Raw genomic sequence first — 19,695 nt, 5'->3', positions numbered from 1 at the left:
GCGGTTTTGAAGCTCAGAGTGAGCTGCTCTGCCGTCGCCATCTTGGCAGTACCTGTCTCCATCCCTAACTCCCAGCTAATTCAAAAAATAGGCAAAGAGGAGGAGAGTGTGTGGAGCTGTCTTCATTCATACTGGTAAATAAGTGTGGCAAGCATAGGCTCCTGTTAGCATTGTTAGCACAGCTGGGCATCTAGGTGTCCTGCTCAAAGGCTTACCCAAGGCTAATTAATTTGCCGGGCAAATAGCTAGTTAATGGGCTAAGCTAACAAGTCAAGTTTGGTGAGAACAGACAGAAATACCTGCTAATTAGTGCTACCATATAAATAAAATAACACTAAAATTGCACTCGCCTCAAAAAACAGGAGCATAGACTTCCTCATGTTCTGTTCGACAATTAACCACCAACAAAGCTATATTATCAGGGCTCAAGTGAGGAACCTATTGTTTTGTATTATCATCACTATTATTATTAGTTATTATTATTATTGTTCAGTTGCTAAAATGCATTTTTGAGGGCCTTAGCGTACTTGAAAACTCAGATTCGCACACACCTAAAGGTTGTGAAAAATTGCAAACTTCAATGGCAACTGGGTTCAGGCGTGGCCAGCGGGCTCCATAGCGCCCCAAACGTAGGGCCATGCTGGAATCGAGGTCTTTGGATGCTCATGAAATTCAGTGAAGAAAGAGATATACATATGCACAATACCCAATTGGGTATTTGGTTTGTTTGTTTTGCTATAATCCAGTGATAGAGATTCTGCTTTCAGTGGTCATGCTCCAGACCACCAGGTGACAAGACAGGTGACTGTCTCCCAACCTGGACTGCTCCCAGACCCTCACGGAGGGTGCTAGTTCTTTGTGGGTGCTGTTTGTTTTTAGGTCAATGTGGTGTGTGTGTATGAACTGATTCTCCGGTGACCTGAGGCCACTCTCTGAAGCATTCACAGAGAGGCCCCTGCTACAGAGGGACTGAGTAGTGTGTGAGTGTGAAGAAGCTGTTTTCTGATTGGTTCCCTTTGTTCCGGGTTTGACTCGGGGTCTACTGACGGACCGTATCTGCGTCTGTGAGCCAACAAAAACTGCCTCATGACGTCATGAACAGAACTTATTATTGACACTGTAGCAATTCGTGCTGAGTTCACATCCTGTACGTGCTCGCCGGCTGACTGACGTCACGGATACTCCGAATGACCAAATAAGGAAAGTGACACATGAGAGAGTTGAGTTCACTTTTCAGTCTGCAGGAGGAGGAAACTCAGGTGTGCTGCCGGAGTGTGTGTGTTCTCCAGGTGTCGACCGCTGTGTGTGTGTGTTTGTCAGTGTGTGTCTGTGTGAGTGTGTGTTTTTGTCTTTGTGTGTGTCAGAGTGTGGCTGCTTCAGTTTCTTGAGAAGAGAGAAAAAAGAGGAAGCAGTTCCGCCCTCAGCAGCAGCCTGGAGGCCGAGGACTCAAGACACCACAGACCGCTTCAGTCCGCTTCAGTCCGCTTCAGACCCCAAACTCGGCCCGAAACACGGTGCCGGTCCGCAGGAAGCTGTCTCGGCTGTCGGTCGGTGTGTCTCCGGTGGGACTTTGGCCTCAGGTGTGTCTCTGAACGACGTGTTGCTGCGGTAAAGACTGTCTCTAGACCATGAGCTCCATGTGAACAAGTTTCGCTTCACTCGACTACTTCACCCTGGTCGTGGTCTCGGCTCGGATCGGCGCTGTTTGCTGGTGAACCGCGGCACTCTGTATCAGGCCCGGGAAGCTTTTTGGTCCGGATCAATCCCAGTTCAAAACCAGTATGAGTGGCGAAGAGGAAAGATTCAAACTGGTGGTGGTGGGAGGAGGGGGGGTGGGGAAGAGCGCCCTCACCATCCAGTTCATCCAGGTAAGAACTGTGTGTGTGTGTGCGCGCACGCGCGTGTTTGTGCACATAGTGTTATAAAGGGTTTATTAACAGTAATGACTCGTGTTGGTTACAGATGTGTAACAGATGTGTAACAGGAAAAGACCTGCCAGTGGGAGGCACTAATACTCAGTTATCAGTGACCAATACAGTGATCAATACAGAGATTTATACAGTTAAGGGTCCTGATGAACTTAAAACATGGCAAAGCCTGGTGAGGATTTTCAGACAGCTGTTGTTATTAACACTGATCAATACAGCGATTGATAAAGTGATTAATATGGCCTTTAGTCATATATGTGTTGTCCATCATGTCTGCTCTTCATTCAGCTCCTGTTGCATGTGAAACAAGCAGACATGATGTTCACTGTGATGGATGCTGCTCAGAACATTCACAGTAATTTGAAGTGTATGGTACATACTGTGGTACAATGAATTCTGGGTAAATAAAGACTTTTTTCAAAATAAAAAAAAAATGGTCGACCGAGTCACCGTTTCCAACCTCTCAGCTCTATTTACCCTCAGCAGAAAATGTTTGTCTGCTACTTCAACAGTTACAAGGACGTTTTACTTGAGGAGTGAAACAATTAAAAGAAAAATCTGATTTGGTCTAAAAACTCTTTCCCTGCTCTTTGCTCTCTCCATAACAATGTTAGCAAACCACAAATTATGAGCCATGTTTTTGCGTCATTGATTGTTACCATGGTAACATTGGTCGTAGACCGTAGTTAGTCTGGAGGCAAGGTGTCTAATGTTTTTGGCTTAAAATGAGTCTTTATTTGCATCATTTGCATCAGACTAATCTGTGAGAAACATTAAGACTGGACCAACACTACAGACCAGTCTGAGATATCTGTGTGAAACTGGCCCCAGTTCCATCACCTGAGTAACAGTAACAGGAACAGGAACAGCGTGTGTCCGATAAAGAGAGGACAGTGCAGAGTAGAAATACAACATGGAAATACTCAGATCCAGCTCCTCACATCTGCACCTTAGTCCAGTATGTGAGTCAGGGAACTTATTCATGTTCATATTCACTGTTAACAGGTAACACTCAGACAGTGACAGGTTAAAGGAGACACCATCATACAGTGTCTCAGTCAGTTGTTGATCCAGAACAGCTTCACTGCTCCATGTCTCTGAACTCTACTGGAAGATGAACTACATTTTTCATAAACATATTCCCTCATGTGGTGTTTTGAAAGCGCTGTCTAACACATCGCTCCAACATCTACCATAGTTCAACTGGACTGAGATCAGGCGATTGTGACATCATTATCATCCTCATCAGACCATCAGTGACCACTCATCATCATCCTGTGTCCTTTAACCTGTCACTGTCTGTATGTGGAGATTATGAATCTGTTACTGTTCACATCTTGAGCGCTGTTAGCATTACAAGCTAATGTCCTCTATACATGAGTTGAAGATGGAGTCAGATGTGTGTTGATGTACGGATGATGTTTGACTGTATCCAGCAGCTGCAGTACTACCTGTAGCAGCAGACCGTCATTAACTCAGAGTCTGTCCCACAGTCCTACTTTGTGTCAGACTACGACCCCACCATCGAAGACTCCTACACCAAGATCTGTACCGTTGATGGAAAGGAGACCCGGCTAGACAGTAAGGCTCCGTCACATTGCATACACACTTCACAGTGAGAGTGAGTGCAGGATGTGTGTGGAAGGCTTGTTTGAGAGCACAGGGTGTGTTGCAGTGTGATGAGGTAAGACACAGGCAGTGTGTTTGCTCTCTGCATGTTTCTTTCCCTTGTTAGGACTTGTACTTGGCCGGCGTTGCTCCGTGGAGGCAGGCTGTGGTGCTGTGGGTCACACTGCTGTTTCACCACAGTAACATGTGAATCATCACACACACACACACACACACACACACACACACACACACACACACACACACACACACACACACACACACACACACACACGCTCACACACACACACACACACACACACACAGACACACACATTAACTCTGCTGTTTGTGAGTCAGTCTGGCTGCTGCTCACACACGTCCATGTTTATAGGACACACAGACTTTTTACTGTGGATTTGATGACATTGTTCATGTGCTCTGGAGCTTCTGTGGTGAACACAACATGTAGAACGTCTCCGTCTCTGAAACCACTTAGATCTGACTGAACTGTGATACTGGTCACAGATGTTGCAGTGAGTGCTGTAGGTGGTGTAAAGGGTGGGGCCAGCATATCATGATGCTGTGTCACTGGCTGTGTCACTGGCTGTGTCCGAGGCTTCAACAGGAAGTGATGGTGCCTCTCATGAGTCACACAGCTGAGGATTCTGGACCCACAGACCTGCCTGGTGGGCTGCTAAACTGTCCAGGTCTGTCAGAGGCACCGATGCTGAGCTCTAAGACTCTAACAACAGCACATGAGCACAAACTTGTGGCTCTGTCAGGTCACATTTACTACAGAGCTCATTTAGAAATGAGTCGGCCACAGTGGGGATCAGAATAAAACAAATACGTCAGACCTGATTCAGAGGGGGGTCCCTAACACACTGTAACACACTCTGTAACACACCGTAACACACTGTAACACTCTGTAAGACACTGTAACAGACTATAACACTGTAACATACTGTAACACTGCAACGTACCGTAACACACTCTGTAACACTGTAACACTTTAACACACACTGTAACACACTATAACACTAACACACACTGTAACACACTATAACACGGTAACACACACTGAAACACACTATAACACGCTCTGTAACACACTAACACTGTAACACTTTAACACACTCTGTAACACACTCTGTAACACACTAACACTTTAACACACACTGTAGCACACACTGTAACACACTATAACACTGTAATGCACACTGTAACAATGTAACACACTATAACACGGTAACACACACTGAAACACACTATAACACACTCTGTAACACTGCAACGTACAGTAACACACTCTGTAACACACTAACACTTTAACACACACTGTAACACACTCTGTAACACACTAACACTTTAACACACACTGTAGCACACACTATAGCACTGTAATGCACACTGTAACACAATATAACACTGTAACACACTCTGTAACACACTATAACACTGTAACACACACTGCAACACACAGTAACATTATAACACACACTGTAACACACTAACATACTTTGTAACACACTCTTATACTGTAACACACTAACACACTTTGTAACACTGTTATACTGTAACACACACTGTAACACACTGTATCACACACTGTAACATGCACTGTAATGATGTAACACACACTTTAACAGACTATAACAATTTAACACGCTGTAACACTGTAACACACACTGTAACAGACTATAGCACTGTAACACACTATAACACTGTATCATACACTGTAACACACTAACATACCATGCACTGTAACAATGTAACACACACTTTAACACTGTAACACACACTGTAACACACTAACATACCATGCACTGTAACACTGTAACACACACAGTAACACTGTAACACAAGCTTTAACATACTATAACACTGTATCACACACTGCAACATGCACTGTAACACTGTAACACACACTGTAACATTGTAACACACTGTAACACACTAAAACTTTCACACGCTGTAACACACAATGTAACACACCTCTGTTAAAGGCTGTAATGGCAGAGGAGGGAACCCTTATAAATATGCAGTATATTTGTGCGTGTGTGTGTGTGTGTGTGTCAGTCTTGGACACAGCAGGTCAGGAGGAGTTTGGGGCGATGAGGGAGCAGTACATGCGCTCAGGAGAAGGCTTCCTACTGGTGTTTGCACTCAACGACCGAGGAAGGTAAGTGTGTGTGTGTGTGTGTGTTGTGTGTGTGTGTGTGTGTGTGTGTGTGTGTGGACATCTGTACGATCAGATGCAGTCCTCTGCAGCGTTTGATGTGACTCAGAGTGACATGTGTATATCATTGACTCAGAATCCATGTGGGTCTTGTGGACTGAGTCTTTCCCTCTGTCCTCCCAACAGCTACCATGAGGTCCAGAAATTCCACACCCAGATCCTGAGAGTGAAGGACCGGGACGACTTCCCCATGGTGCTGGTTGGAAACAAGGCTGACTTGGAACAGCAAAGAGTGGTGAGTCACACGCTCTGTCCACCTCCCCACACTGCCTGGCTCTCGTACCAGGGCTGAGACCAGAGGGCGGGTCAGGGAGTCTAATCAGCTTCCAACCCAGGTTCAGACTGGACTCAGGGATCACATAGACTAATATGATGAGCTGGATGACGCCACCTCGTTTAACAGAGGGGCAGTAAATCCCCCTCATACCTGTATAGCTATAAAGGTGACAGTGGAGGGTCTTACTGGAGACCAGACCTGGATCTTGTTTGCTCTGTGTGCAGATCTCCAGGGAGGACGCTCAGGCCTTTGCCAGAGAGAACAGGATCCACTATATGGAGGCTTCAGCCAAGAACCGCTACAACGTGGATGAAGCCTTCCTGGAGCTGGTGCAGATCATCAGGTACCAGTGTTTCTCATACAGGGATTTATTTACAATGGACATCGCATCAACATCAACACTGATCACCACATATTGATCTTCTATGAAATCTACTACTTCAAATGAGTAAAACCTAATGTCATTGTAGAGTTCAGTTGTGTCACACAAAAGTGAAGCATCTTATAATCAGTTTTAACACAAACAGACAAAGACCTAAAAACACCAGTCTGTTAGCACCGTGGGTTTATTTGTTTATATGCTATGCTAGGTAGTTGAGTAAAAACAATCTAAACCACTCTCTCTAGGTTTTACTCTTGTTTTCTGGATGTTTGTGTTCATGTTGTTTGTGTGATGATGTTTTATATTATAAGGTTTGTTTTGCCTCAGCTGTAAGAAACAGTATTTACTTCCACGCTGTATAAAGAGCCCTGGATTCCACCACTGAGTCGCTGCCTTGGCAATGCACATCCATGAATTTGGGGGTGGAGCTTCTGAAGGAGCGGGGTGTATCTGTTTTTCCTTTCAGTTCAAATATCAACAGTCTTTCTCCAGCACATGAAACACGATCAAGGAAGTGCAGTGAGAGAACCAGACGAGGTGTTTTAGGGTTTATCAGACTCTGTAAGACTCAGTCTGGTTCAGTGTGTTCAGATGACCCTGTACTGTTCTGCTGAAGCCCTGTGATGGTCCTCCCACTGCACTATGCAAATGAATCAGGAGGACACTCACACTAATGAGGGCGTGGACATGTTGTCGTCCACTGTCCTTCTTTTGTTAAGTCCTGGTCGTCCTGGTCCTCAGTGATGCAGCAGTAGTGTTTCCAGACCCTAAAAAGACCTAGGAGCCTGGATTCAGTGTCACCTCCTGAATGTAGTTTTAGGACCCTGTCCCTAAAACCTGAATTCTGTGACACTTTTCATGTTCTCTCGTCCCTCCAGCTGAACTTTCAACCTCTGTTAAACCTGTATCAGCCTGTATGTGGGATCTCAACAGGGAATAAAGTGACACCGGGTGATCTGCACAGGGGGGAGGGGCCAAGCAACAACACCTGACAATGATTCATTCCCCTGTCTGTGTCTCCTCTTCTTCATCCACAGGCGGTTTCAGGAGATGGAGAGTCCTCCTCCTCCGGCTCGTCACTCAGGCAAACAGAACAGTGGCGGCTGTCCCTGTGTCCTCCTCTGAGCACTGTTACCATGGACACCATAGCCCTGCCCCTTTACAGCTCCACAGCTTGTCCAAAAAAGAGTGTGTGTGTGTGTGTGTGTGTGTGTGTGTATGTGTGTTTGTCTGAGAGAGAGAGAGAGAGAGAGAGAGAGAGAGAGAGAGAGAGAGAGAGAGAGAGATGAGGTGCATAATTATCTTTTCAAATGGTTTCATTTGCACTTTTGCCAAAACTTTTAAATGAGTCTTACCTTTTGTTTAGATGAGAGGATGTAAAGACTGACACCGACGCTGGTACTGAGACCGGTACTGAGACCGGTACTGTGTCAGTACTGAGACCGGTACTGAGACCGGTACTGAGACCGGTACTGAGACTGGTACTGTCCCTGTGACCTGGAGTAATAATGACCTTACTGTACATAGTATCATCGTGCCATCATGTAGAAAAGAGCAAATGCTGCGTCCTGCAGGTACTGATGTCAGCAGTGACATCACTAGACCTCAGCTGACTGACAGGAAGTTATTTCCACTTCTACGTCTTGACTGAACAAAATTTGTCCATAACATTTCAACTTTCTCATGAAGTGCGGCACGCCCAAACTCCAGGCAGAACATGGAGTGCTGTCGTGCTCCTGCCGTTCTGCAGGGGGCAGCAGAGCCCACAGCACAGCTGACGCTGCTTCCTGTCGCCTCCTCGCGTCTCGCCACATGCATGGCCTTAAGGAGACACAATATTGAAAACATAAATACCAGGCTGGCCAATCATATAAAGGGCCTGATCAGGTTTACATGATCCAGGTCCAGACTGTTCCAGTTTAGGAACTCAGCCTTCACCAGCTGGATGAGGACGAGTCTAAGTTTGAATTAGAGACTGGACCATTGTGCAGAGCAGTGTCCATGACAACAGAACCTGTGTGTGTTTGCACAGTCCAGCCTCTGTGCAGGGACTGGGTTCTGGGTTCACTGGTGTGGATTCTGATACTGCCAGGATAGTCAGCAGTTTAACAATAGGATCCTGATCCAGGTTCACTCACTAGACATTTTAACTGCATCTCATGGTCTTCATCAGCAGAGAGACTCGGTCATGGAGATGGTTCATCACATGACCCTTGACTCTGATCAAACATGGTCCTCCTTGAATCTAACTCCATGACCTTTGACCTCTTCCAGTAGATTCTGGTCTGGTGTTTTGTCCTGAGTCCTCACTGTTTCACTGATGTAGTGTTTCCCACAGCTGTCACATGTGACATCATCATGATGTCACGGTGATGTGATGTGTCTGAGGATGGATCTGATTGTTCACAGTGTGCTGCCTCAACCAGCCAGTAGAGGTCACTGCTGCAAAAAAAGATTCACATCTTCAATCAGCTTTTCAGCAATAAAAGATGAGCTGAGGATGACCCCCCCCCCCCATTAGTTCAGTAGAAACTCCTGTCAGTGTTCCCCATCTGTAAATGTTTCATTTCACTTTTTAATATGCAGCCTGTTGTTCACATCATCTGTTTTATACTGATATCAATCACATTTATACATCATTAAAACATTTATTGGAACTCCTCACTCTGTTGTGTCTTTAATGACTTCAGGTGTGATCCAGGTGTGATCCAGGTGTGATCCAGGTGTGATCTTAATGAACAAGGTGTCACACCTTACATTCAGCTCACTGCAGTGGAGCTGAAGGTTTGGTCATATGAGCTCTGTAGTAGAGTCTGTGCACTGGCATGTATGTGCTGTGCTGTTTAGTACTGACAGGAAATGATGCAGAAATGTACAGAAATGTAATATATGTATATATATATGTGTTCTGTTGCCATATATGTCACCTATAAGGTGATATATTATAATCACATATTTACATATATATACACACACACATATATATATATATATATATATATATATATATATATATATATATATAAAATATAAGTTGTAACATACATATACCATAGTAAAATTTTTATATGTACATATATTATTACATATCTATGATAATTTTTTATATGATATAACATGTTGCAAACATATATGTTAATGATATACATTTAATTTATATATGCAAGTTTATTAACACAATATACATTTAAAAATCTATATGGTTATATATGTTAATCTTATTCATTACTTAATTTTCTATCTTTCCATTCTGGGAAACTGGTTTCTGATATTTGGACCCTACTGTTATCAATATATATTGACAGGCTTTGAGATGGATACATACATTATGTAACATATGTCTACAGTATAAGAATACATACATACACATGCATATTTGTATGAGCTAGAGATATATGTCAATATATGGCATTGTTCCAATTTCTAATAGGTTTCATATATAATTTGTACATATATGTTTTTATTTTGTATGTACATATATTTTATACATGGGAATTCAATATATGTAGATATATTACATTTGTGTATGGGGATACCTGTCAGCGTGGGGTGGATGATAACACCTTAGCTGTATCTAAATTGTAGTATTCAGTTAATGAATTTTGCAGTTTGTCAAATGACTAAAAACAAAAAAGTTTTGCATCAGTAGGAAAAATAGGCAACTTTACACACGTGCCATTAAAATAGACATAAACACACGAACAGGTAACAGAAGACAGACAACATGTTCCTTATTAACAGATTGATGTTGTCAGGTTTTCTCTCTTGTCAGTGTGTAACGCTACAACTGCACACACACACACACACAGGAGAAAACAAGCAGGTAAACAGAGGCAGTGTGCGGTGAGTGGACAGTGACAAGTAGACACACAGGTTTGAGGAGGTCCCTCCCTCCAGCTGGTATGTCGTCCAACTTGTTTTAAGATGAACAGCCCAACACTTAGTTTCAGAGCTGAGAACAGAGGCGTTCAGTCACAGACTCTACTACCTCCATGTTTCTGAGCCTCTAGCTTCAGCTGGGACAGGTGGAGCAGACTGCAGCCTCTCCGACAGGTGTAGGAGGGTCAGAGCTTCGTCCTCCAGACCATCGGTGTCGAAGTCACGTCTTTGAAGGATCTTCTGTGTGTAGCTGTTCGCTTCCATGGCGGTGTTGTCGGCAATATGGATCCCCGTGCTGTCCCTGCTGCAGCTGACTCACTGCGCCGTCACCTCCAGGCTCAGTCCAGGTAAGCCTCACCTGTCAGAGCCGTGTAACCTCCCTGAACACAGCGCGGTCTCTGACTGACTGCTTCGTTCAAAAACACTGAAGTAACAACAATTCATTCATCAGTCATTCAGTCATCAACAGTTTGCAGAATGTTGTTTCTTTATTCTTTTTACCTTTATGATAAAACTGTAAAACTCTCTCTCTCCCTCTCTCTCTCTCTCTCTCTCTCTCTCTCTGTCTCTCCCTCTCTCTCTCTGTGTTTCTCCGTAGGTTTGTTTAGTTCACCTTTCATAACTTCATAACTTCACCTTAACTACTGTAGTATTTCATTCTGTTTTCATTTAGTCCTTTAAGCCACAGACCATTTTCTTTTTAATTTCGTTTTAATTTATTTTTTACTCCACTTCCTCATCTCTCAGTTCATCTGACTCCACTAGGCTCCATTTTCTCTTTTAAGTTTTAAAACCACAACTATAAAGTTTCACTTCTGATTAAGGCTCAGTAGTTTCCTAACACACCTCCTCTCCTAACACCTCTAAAACCCTGACATGTCTAACTAACTCTTACTATGAACTTTCACGGCTCTTCTCCACCTGATCTCCTTCACGTATTACAGAGATGTAGTTCTTAGTACTTACACCAAGGTCTCCTATTGCACTGAAGTTTCAGTGATGTCTCTCATTGTAAGTTAGTTTGGGTAAAAGATAAATGAGTGAATGTAAATGTAGTGTTTATCACACGCCTCTTAACAAGAGGAAATAGTGACCTTTTTGAGGACTATTTTCAGCAGCGGATTAATCCACATTTATTGCTCTTGGAAGTACTTGAGTCAGATTAAACTACTGCATGTGTGCTCATGGTGATGACGGAACATGTGTGCGACCAGATGTGGACAATGTCCACAGCTCCATTACATGAGTCAAAGTATAGACTCTCCTGCTCAAATACGACTGCAATACAGGTCAAAGTTGTTCAGTCAGATTCTCATTTGAGATATAGAACTGTAGTAATTGATTTTAAAAAACTGCGCAAAATACCCCAGAAAATCTTATGACCGCATATATGATGAAACCTGGACTGGACATGCTCCGATCGCAGCATTGTAAAACTTTCCAGACATGTTCCTGATATGATCCAGATTCTTGCAAGAACCTTAAAAGGATATCTCCGGATTCTTGGGGTTTTGGTGCAGTGTAATGATTGTGTAGAAGACTGTAGAATATGATAAAGAGACTGTAGACATGGACATAAAAACACAAATGAATCAACAAAAGCAGCTATTGTTGTTTTCATGTTTCTTTTCTTTAGTCAGTGATGAAGTCTGGTCGTGGTAAACACAGCAAACATCTCAAACTAAAGGAATCTGTCTTTATTTCTAAACCTTCAAACACAGACCTCAGATCAGACCATGGTCTCTGGTGAAGAATCTCCTGCCTCTTCTTTATCTAACGTCGCCATCGTTAGGACACTGACAGGTTCAAACATGACTGACAGTGGAGGAGTTGGCTGTGATTGTTTTTTTTCCTGTGATGCACACAGTGTATGATCTATCAAATTTTCAAAATAAAATAAAATGAAGTCACTGAGTACTTCATAGAAAGTACTTCATAGTGGAGTCAATTGTACAATATTTTAAGTGTAGTGGAGTAACAGTCAGAAGTTTCCAAAAAATAATGCTCAAGTGAAGAGTAGATACTCAAAAAATATAATTAAGTACAGTACTTATGTAAATGTACTTTGTTACTGTCCATCTGTGTGTGTGTGACTTACTGATGTGTTTTAGTAGTTTCTGGAATTGGTGGAGCTCGGAGGAGTTGGATGTATGGGACTGTTTGGCTGCAGTTTGTCCTCCAAAACTTTAACCTCAGTCAGTGTTTCATCTGATCCTTAGATCTGGAGCGCAGAGCCACGATAATGAAAAACTGTCTTAACAACACGATGCTTCTTCATAGCATCTCTGTATCACAGTGTATGGGGCTGTGTTGCTGTCGGTGTGTGCTCTGAGTGTAAACGGCCTGTGTCCTGCAGGAGAGCCAGTGCTGCTGGACGAGCAGTCGGCCACCTCCTTCCTGTCGCGCTCGCTGCTCTACAACAGCTGGGACTTTGAGCTGCTGGTGTCTGACAGTCTGGAAAGGGAGTGTATGGAGGAGATGTGCAGCCGTGAGGAAGCTAGAGAGGTGTTCGAGGACGACGCTCAGACGGTAATGATGCCGTACGCTGATGTAGAACCTTACAGCTGCTTTCAAGACAGTCAGGGGTTGAGGAGGTGGACGTCACCTTAACATTTGAACCTTGTGTGACAGTTATGTGAACAGACTGAGAAATTATTTGAAGGGCACCAGAAATCATTAAGAGTCCATTAAAATGCCGTTTAGTTAATATCCCAGCATTGTTACATCTACAGTCTGAAGATGAGCCGTTCAACTGAACCAGAACTCCTAGAACTGTTACCTGAACCTGTACTGTAGCACCTGATGAGAGGACTGTGAATGAAATGTCCTGTGGTCGTCACTCAATGTGTCTATTCTTCTTCTCTCTAATGAAGCTACATCATTATATTTTCTTTCTCTTCCATTTTCAGGAAAAATTTTGGACCGACTATGTGAACAGTCACGGTAAAGAACATTATCTATGTAGTCTTCAGGTCTTGGTACTGGGCTCATCAGCAGAATGAAATGTTTTTATATTGAAAATACCCAAGGACCAATAAATGCATCATTATTATACTGAACTTTATCATTATTGTAATGATCACATTTTATTTTACTTATTATATCTGCACGATTAAAGGTCCACTGACCAATCAATGATTGAAGGGGGAGTGATACTCAGATACTCGGGACTGTAGTCTTGACTATAGTCTGGATTGAAGTCTGGATGTAGTCAGGACTGAGGTCAGGACTATAGTCAGGACTAAAGTCTGGGCTGTAGTCAGGACTGTAGTCTGGATTTAAGGCAAGGCATGGCAAGTTTATTTGTATAGCACATTTCAACAAGACAATTCAAAGTGCTTTACATAGAGCATAAAAGCCATCAAGACAGAATATAAAAGCAACACAAGTAAAAAGACATTTAAATACAATTAAAAATTGAATTTGGAAATAAATGAAGCTAAAAAGGAATAAGACAGATAAAACAGGAGAATAAAAGTTCCAGTGCAGTGTAAAATATTAACTCGCAAATTTGGTTTAATAAAAGGCAGTGGCAAACAGAAAAGTCTTCAAATGATGTAGTCAGGACTAAAGTCTCAATTTTAGTCAGGACTGTAGTCTTGGCTGTAGTCTGGACTGTAGTCTGGACTGTAGTCTGGACTGTAGTCTGGACTGAGGTCAGGACTGTAGTCAGGACTGTAGTCTTGGCTGTAGTCTGGACTGTAGTCTGGACTGTAGTCTGGACTGTAGTCAGGACTGTAGTCAGGACTGTAGTCTTGGCTGTAGTCAGGACTGAAGTCAGGACTGAGGTCAGGACTGTAGTCAGGACTATAGTCTGGATTGAAGTCTGGATGTAGTCAGGACTGAAGTCAGGACTGTAGTCTGGATGTAGTCAGGACTGAGGTCAGGACTATAGTCAGGACTAAAGTCTGGGCTGTAGTCAGGACTGTAGTCTGGATGTAAGGCAAGGCAAGGCATGGCAAGTTTATTTGTATAGCACATTTCAACAAGACAATTCAAAGTGCTTTACATAGAGCATAAAAGCCATCAAGACAGAATATAAAAGCAACACAAGTAAAAAGACATGTAAATACAATTAAAAATTGAATTTGGAAATAAATGAAGCTAAAAAGGAATAAGACAGATAAAACAGGAGAATAAAAGTTCCAGTGCAGTGTAAAATATTAACTCGCAAATTTGGTTTAATAAAAGGCAGTGGCAAACAGAAAAGTCTTCAAATGATGTAGTCAGGACTAAAGTCTCAATTTTAGTCAGGACTGTAGTCTTGGCTGTAGTCTGGACTGTAGTCTGGACTGTAGTCTGGACTGTAGTCTGGACTGAGGTCAGGACTGTAGTCAGGACTGTAGTCTTGGCTGTAGTCTGGACTGTAGTCTGGACTGTAGTCTGGACTGTAGTCTGGACTGTAGTCAGGACTGTAGTCAGGACTGTAGTCAGGACTGTAGTCTTGGCTGTAGTTTGGACTGTAGTCCGGACTGAGGTCAGGACTGTAGTCTTGGCTGTAGTCTGGACTGTAGTCTGGACTGTAGTCTTGGCTGTAGTTCGGACTGAGGTCAGGACTGAAGTCAGGACTGTAGTCAGGACTGTAGTCTGGATTGTAGTCTGGATTGTAGTCAGGACTAAAGTCAGGATTGTAGTCTGGACTGTAATAATCAGTGACGGACTGGCTGCTGTGAAAACTGTTGGGGAAACAATGGTTTGAAGTTAATCATGTTCGTCTTTGAAGAGTACGCTCCCAGAGTGGATGTGTCAGGACTGGTGGCAGGGATCCTGGCTGTCCTGGTGTCTGCTGTTATTGCCATTGTGCTGGGAATCTACTGCTACAAAGCCAAGCAGAAGGGTGAGAGGAGGTCAACCCAGTAAGTTCTCCCTGATGTGGACCATTTTTTCTCCAGTTAAGTGAGGGATGTGGAATAAAATGGTCACTTTGGTCCATCAGACATTTTAACTCTGCTGGCCATGACATCTGGTGTGGATATTTATTGTCCTCAGATAACAATATCAAATGACCTCAATGACCCCTGACCTTTTTTTTTAGCTCCACCATGTGGTGAAGATCTTCACTTATATACAACACGATCTATAAAAACAGGAAATCAACATAATCAAACATAATTACCATCACACTTCCTGAGAACATTTATATTTGCCTTAGACTTGAGCGTCACAGGAACTAAACTGACTTGTCCGTCTCTGTGCTGGTCCAGAGCTCCAGTCCGGATGGCAGCAGATGGGCGCCCGGCCCCGGAGATGGTGCCCCTGTCTGGGATCACTGTTCCCGGTCTACCCAGCTACAATGAGGCTCTGAACCGCAGTGGACAGCATGATGCCCCACCACCACCTTATTCGGGGTAAGTGGATGCTCCAGTACACACATCTTACCTGGATCAGGTCTTTGTGGTGGTCCAAGATCCAAACAAACCAGAGAATGCATTACTTACAAAACGTACTTTGTGTTCAAATGAACATTTTATAACCAGTTTCCCAAGATCCTTCTGTTCTGAGACAGCAGCACACTTAATATATATAACATCACCATTGATAGGGAACTTTCAACTGGGATGTGGCTGTCCTGAACCCTAAGCTAATGTCATTACTGAAATTATTTTATGCTTCTGTGCCAACGACAGCAAGAGCTGGAGGCATATTGTTTTCGGGTTGTCCGTCTGTCCGTCCGTCCATTTGTTCCGTTCTTGTGGACATGATATCTCAGTAACGCCTTGACAGAATTTCTTCAAATTTGGCACAAATGTTCACTTGGACTCGAGGATGAAAAGGTCACTGTGACCTCACAAAACACTTTTTAGCCATTACTCAAGACTTCACACAGCAATTATGTCAAAATTTCATACAGATTTTGAATATTTTATATGACTATTTATATGATTATATATTTTATATGTTCGGAAATCTGAAAATCAAATCAGAACTGTAAGGAATGTTACTCACACACACCTACAGTTTATTCAGAAAGTTTTCAGACCACTTCACTTCACATATGGTGCAGCCTGATGCTAAAATCAATCTACACTCAATACCCCATAATTACAAAGGGAAAACAGAAATAAATGAAATAGAAATGTAGCTCAGGTTCCTCCATTTCTCTGGATCATCACTGAGATGTTTCTCCACCTTGACTGGAGTCCATCTGTGGTGAAATCAGCTGATTGGACATGATGTGTAAAAGACACATACCTGTCTATATCAGGCCTCACAGCTGACAAACAGATCAGAGCAGAAACCATGAGGAGGAAGGAGCTGCTGCAGAGCTCAGAGACAGGACTGTGTCCAGGCTCAGAAACATTTCTGCTGCACTGAAGGTTCCTGAGAAGAACAGCGGTCTCCATCATTCTGACATGAAGAAGTCTGGAACCACCAGGACTCCTCTAGAGCTGGAGTCCTGATTGTTCCTGTTTTTTTCTCTGAGCTAAAGACAGTGTGAAGTAAAGTGTCTGAATAATTTTGTCAATGTGATATTTCAGCTTTTACTTTTTTGATAAATTTGTAAAAATGTACAACATTTTTAACACAGTCAGTCAAAGTATTTCAGTGTAAACTCCATCTCAGGGTCATTGAGGATACATATATACTGAGATGAAGTGTTACACCTGGTAAGTGATGGGCAGGATCAGAGTCAGGGAACCTTTCTGAACCTCTCCTGTTGATTCGTTCTTCTTCTCTTGCTCTGCTCATCCAGTGTTTTGTGTATATTGTGTGTATCATGTCCTGGCTCCTCTCTGTGTGTACTGTGTGACGAGCCCGGTCTCTTGGCTGCTGCAGCTTCTTCCTCTGCATTCACACCAAAACATTCAGCAGCTAATCTCAGTGTGCTGCAGCCCTTTCTCTCTCTCTCTCTCTCTCTCTCTCTCTCTGAAGCCTCTTTCCAGGAACAGAGAGCACACACTGTCTCACTGCTGTGTAGAAGAATGCTCACAGAGGTTCTTCCTGTCTTTGACCACAGGGGGGCGCCATCAGAGCCCGCTGATCCCGGAGACAACGAGTGAGATGGGCGGGCAGAGCCTCCTCATGTGGCTGCTGGGACCTGGAGCTTCAGTCAACTTTTAAATGTTGCATTTTTATATGTGTGTGTATGTGTGTGCTTGTGTGTGTGTGTGTGTGTGTGTGTGCTTGTGTGTGTGTGCTGTATTTATGAGTGACGTCAGAACACAGTCCCGCGCACCAGTGACAGTGTGATGTGCACGTGGGCTGAACACCAGTCTGTCCAGTACAGATGTGAGGAGGGTGGGGTTCATTTTGTAACACCCCCCCCCCAGCTGTGTGGAGGTAGAGTTAGTTCGTAGAGATCATGTTTACAAAAAATAAATCACGTCACAGTCAGACGCGTCTCCGATCATTATTCATCTACTTTAACTCAGCAGGCCAAAGGCAGTACATGCGGGTGTGTGTGTGTGTGTGTGTGTGCGCGCACATCATGCTGCAGCTTGTGTGTCTTGTGTTACAGTCACACAGCTGACCAGGCTCTGTCTCTACGGTCTTCTACAATGCTACACCACTGCGCTGCCTTGGATGACAAATCGTGTGTGCGTGTGTGTGTGTGTGTGTGTGAGAGAGAGAGGGCGAGCGAGGGAGGGAAGCAGAGGATGAACGCCAGCCCAGTCATTCCTCTTAAAAATGGCGTCTTGTGAAGCAAATGAGCGAAAATAGTGAGAGAGCGGAGGCAGCGAGCGGCGGAGCAGCTGGATCCGACTGGATGCGGCTTCGCTCGGGGAAGCTGCTGCTGAAGAACGCGGAGCATCTGTTCCACGGCCCATCCGCTTCACACAGGAGACAATAGACAGTGAAATATATGGAGAGGAGAGGAGGGAGGAGGTGCTCCTGGCTGCTGTGACCCCCCCCCCCTCCCCGCTCCTTCTCCTCCCTCCATTCCTCCCAGTCTACAGGCTCGTCAAGCGGAGAAATAAACAGAAGCGAGCTCAGAGAACAGAAGACATTCCTCCCTCCCCTCCCCCTCACTATCTGTTCATCTTCATCCAGCCCTTTCTTTCATGGAGAGGAATTATCCCGCTGCAGGCTTCGGAGATCTGGGGGCTGGGACGGGATGGAGTTACGACAGATCGGCCAAAGCAAGGTAAGCTTCGGTGGCCGAGGCACGGGCACCACGGGCTCCAGTGAGCTGGAGTGGCTCTAACAATGCCACGGCACAGCGCTGCCTGCGCCTCTGCATTCAGCCAGGCTGCACGGTGCTGCTGCTGCTGCTGCTGCTTGGCCACCAGTCTCAGGTACAGCAGCCGTATTGTCATCGGGGAGGGGGGGTGTGGGGGCTGTCTCTAAAATGCATGGAATGCGATGGAAGGTTAATAGTGATACGGAGACAGAGGAGAGGGAGAAGGGGGATGGGTTGCTGGAAGCCCAGTGTGTTATTTCAAAAATGGAAGATTACATCTGGGCTCTGGCGGCATTGTCCCCGCTGCAGCTTTGTCTCGACTCGGACGGAACAGATGCATGACAGGGACAGTCGCAGGTTGCCTGGTACGGTACTAATTGGCTGTAGCCCACAAATCAAAGCAGCGCGTTGCACAGAGCTGCTGCCTGACAGAGACACACAAACCTTGCACTCTGTAACACAGCACAACAACTCATGTCGTGTCAGTGCGGAGCAGCAGTTTATTTCTTCATCTCACACCACAGTCTTCCTCCAAACTAAGCGGGGTTACCGCAGCCAGCTGCCGGGGACAGCTGCAGGACGGTGTCCACTAAATCAGCTGAAATGTGGCCGAGGTTCTGAGTGAACTCTGCCACTGTAAACACACTGTACCGGCGTGCTCCCACTGCCCCGCAGTACTCACGTTATATTTTTGTAGGTGTGTGTGTGTGTGTGTGTGTGTGTGTGTGTGTGTGTCAGTAGTATCTGACAGCCTGCTGCAGCTGCCACACACACGGCAGCTAACAGGCTCCTCTCCTCCGGCCCACGGGACCGGCGGGACGCTGGCTCGGACTCCCGGCCCGTCCTCCGGTCTGCGCCTCGGTGTACCTGTGCTCTGGTGAGAACGCTTTTCCTTCACGTGCCTGCATACGTGTTGGAATGGAGCGCGGCCTCGAACCATGCTAACATTAGCTACCTCCCGTTTAGCTTTACTCCACGTTAGCGGTCGCCTTGACAACCACATCAGTTCTCCGTCAGACCCCGCGGGCTCCATCTCTGGGAGCTCGGTGTGCCGCCAGTCCGTTCCGGGTTTACCTGTTCATTCAGACCCAGTGTACACCTTAGTGTAAACTGTACCTGTCTGAGGTGGTTGTTAGACCCGGTACTGGTGTGTGTGACCCGGACTGATGTGAGAAAACGTCTGATGACCAACAGCCACCTTCATGGATTTAATTGCCCTCAGCAGGTATCTGAGGGAGGTCTGACTGAACCTGGTCC

The 19,695-nt window shown here is 44.7% G+C and overlaps 3 protein-coding genes across 4 annotated transcripts in view; all 3 read left to right on the top strand.

Moving 5' to 3' along the window:
- The first annotated feature begins 1,024 nt into the window (after positions 1-1,024).
- rras (RAS related) lies at positions 1,025-9,101 on the top strand. Its single transcript, XM_056401113.1, has 6 exons — positions 1,025-1,868; positions 3,422-3,509; positions 5,619-5,721; positions 5,905-6,013; positions 6,280-6,398; positions 7,475-9,101. Exons 1-6 carry the CDS (start codon positions 1,782-1,784, stop codon positions 7,560-7,562), a joined length of 594 nt encoding a protein of 197 aa, XP_056257088.1. The 5' UTR covers positions 1,025-1,781; the 3' UTR covers positions 7,563-9,101.
- Positions 9,102-10,233: 1,132 nt separating this feature from the next.
- prrg2 (proline rich Gla (G-carboxyglutamic acid) 2) lies at positions 10,234-17,685 on the top strand. 2 transcript variants are annotated; one of them, XM_056400662.1, is made up of 6 exons: positions 10,237-10,663; positions 12,673-12,845; positions 13,226-13,259; positions 15,040-15,172; positions 15,521-15,664; positions 17,275-17,685. In XM_056400662.1, exons 1-6 carry the CDS (start codon positions 10,579-10,581, stop codon positions 17,315-17,317), a joined length of 612 nt encoding a protein of 203 aa, XP_056256637.1. In that variant the 5' UTR covers positions 10,237-10,578; the 3' UTR covers positions 17,318-17,685. The 2 variants fall into 2 exon arrangements, with proteins under 2 accessions (XP_056256638.1, XP_056256637.1); XM_056400663.1 differs by lacking the exon at positions 17,275-17,685 and having other exon boundaries at positions 10,234-10,663; positions 15,521-15,668.
- A 251-nt stretch (positions 17,686-17,936) lies between these two features.
- prr12b (proline rich 12b) overlaps positions 17,937-19,695 on the top strand; it is a 33,431-nt gene continuing 31,672 nt past the window's right edge. The window contains exon 1 of the mRNA XM_056400650.1: positions 17,937-18,402. Coding sequence (XP_056256625.1) covers positions 18,320-18,402 — 83 coding nt within the window. The 5' untranslated portion in view covers positions 17,937-18,319. The remainder of the gene's footprint in view (positions 18,403-19,695) is intronic.

This window comes from Seriola aureovittata, chromosome 17 (assembly GCF_021018895.1).
Source record: "Seriola aureovittata isolate HTS-2021-v1 ecotype China chromosome 17, ASM2101889v1, whole genome shotgun sequence".
In the NCBI taxonomy this organism is placed as follows: Eukaryota; Metazoa; Chordata; class Actinopteri; order Carangiformes; family Carangidae; genus Seriola; species Seriola aureovittata.
The sequence above is the reverse complement of the archived record's forward strand: the minus strand, read 5'-3'. Positions and strand labels throughout refer to the sequence as shown.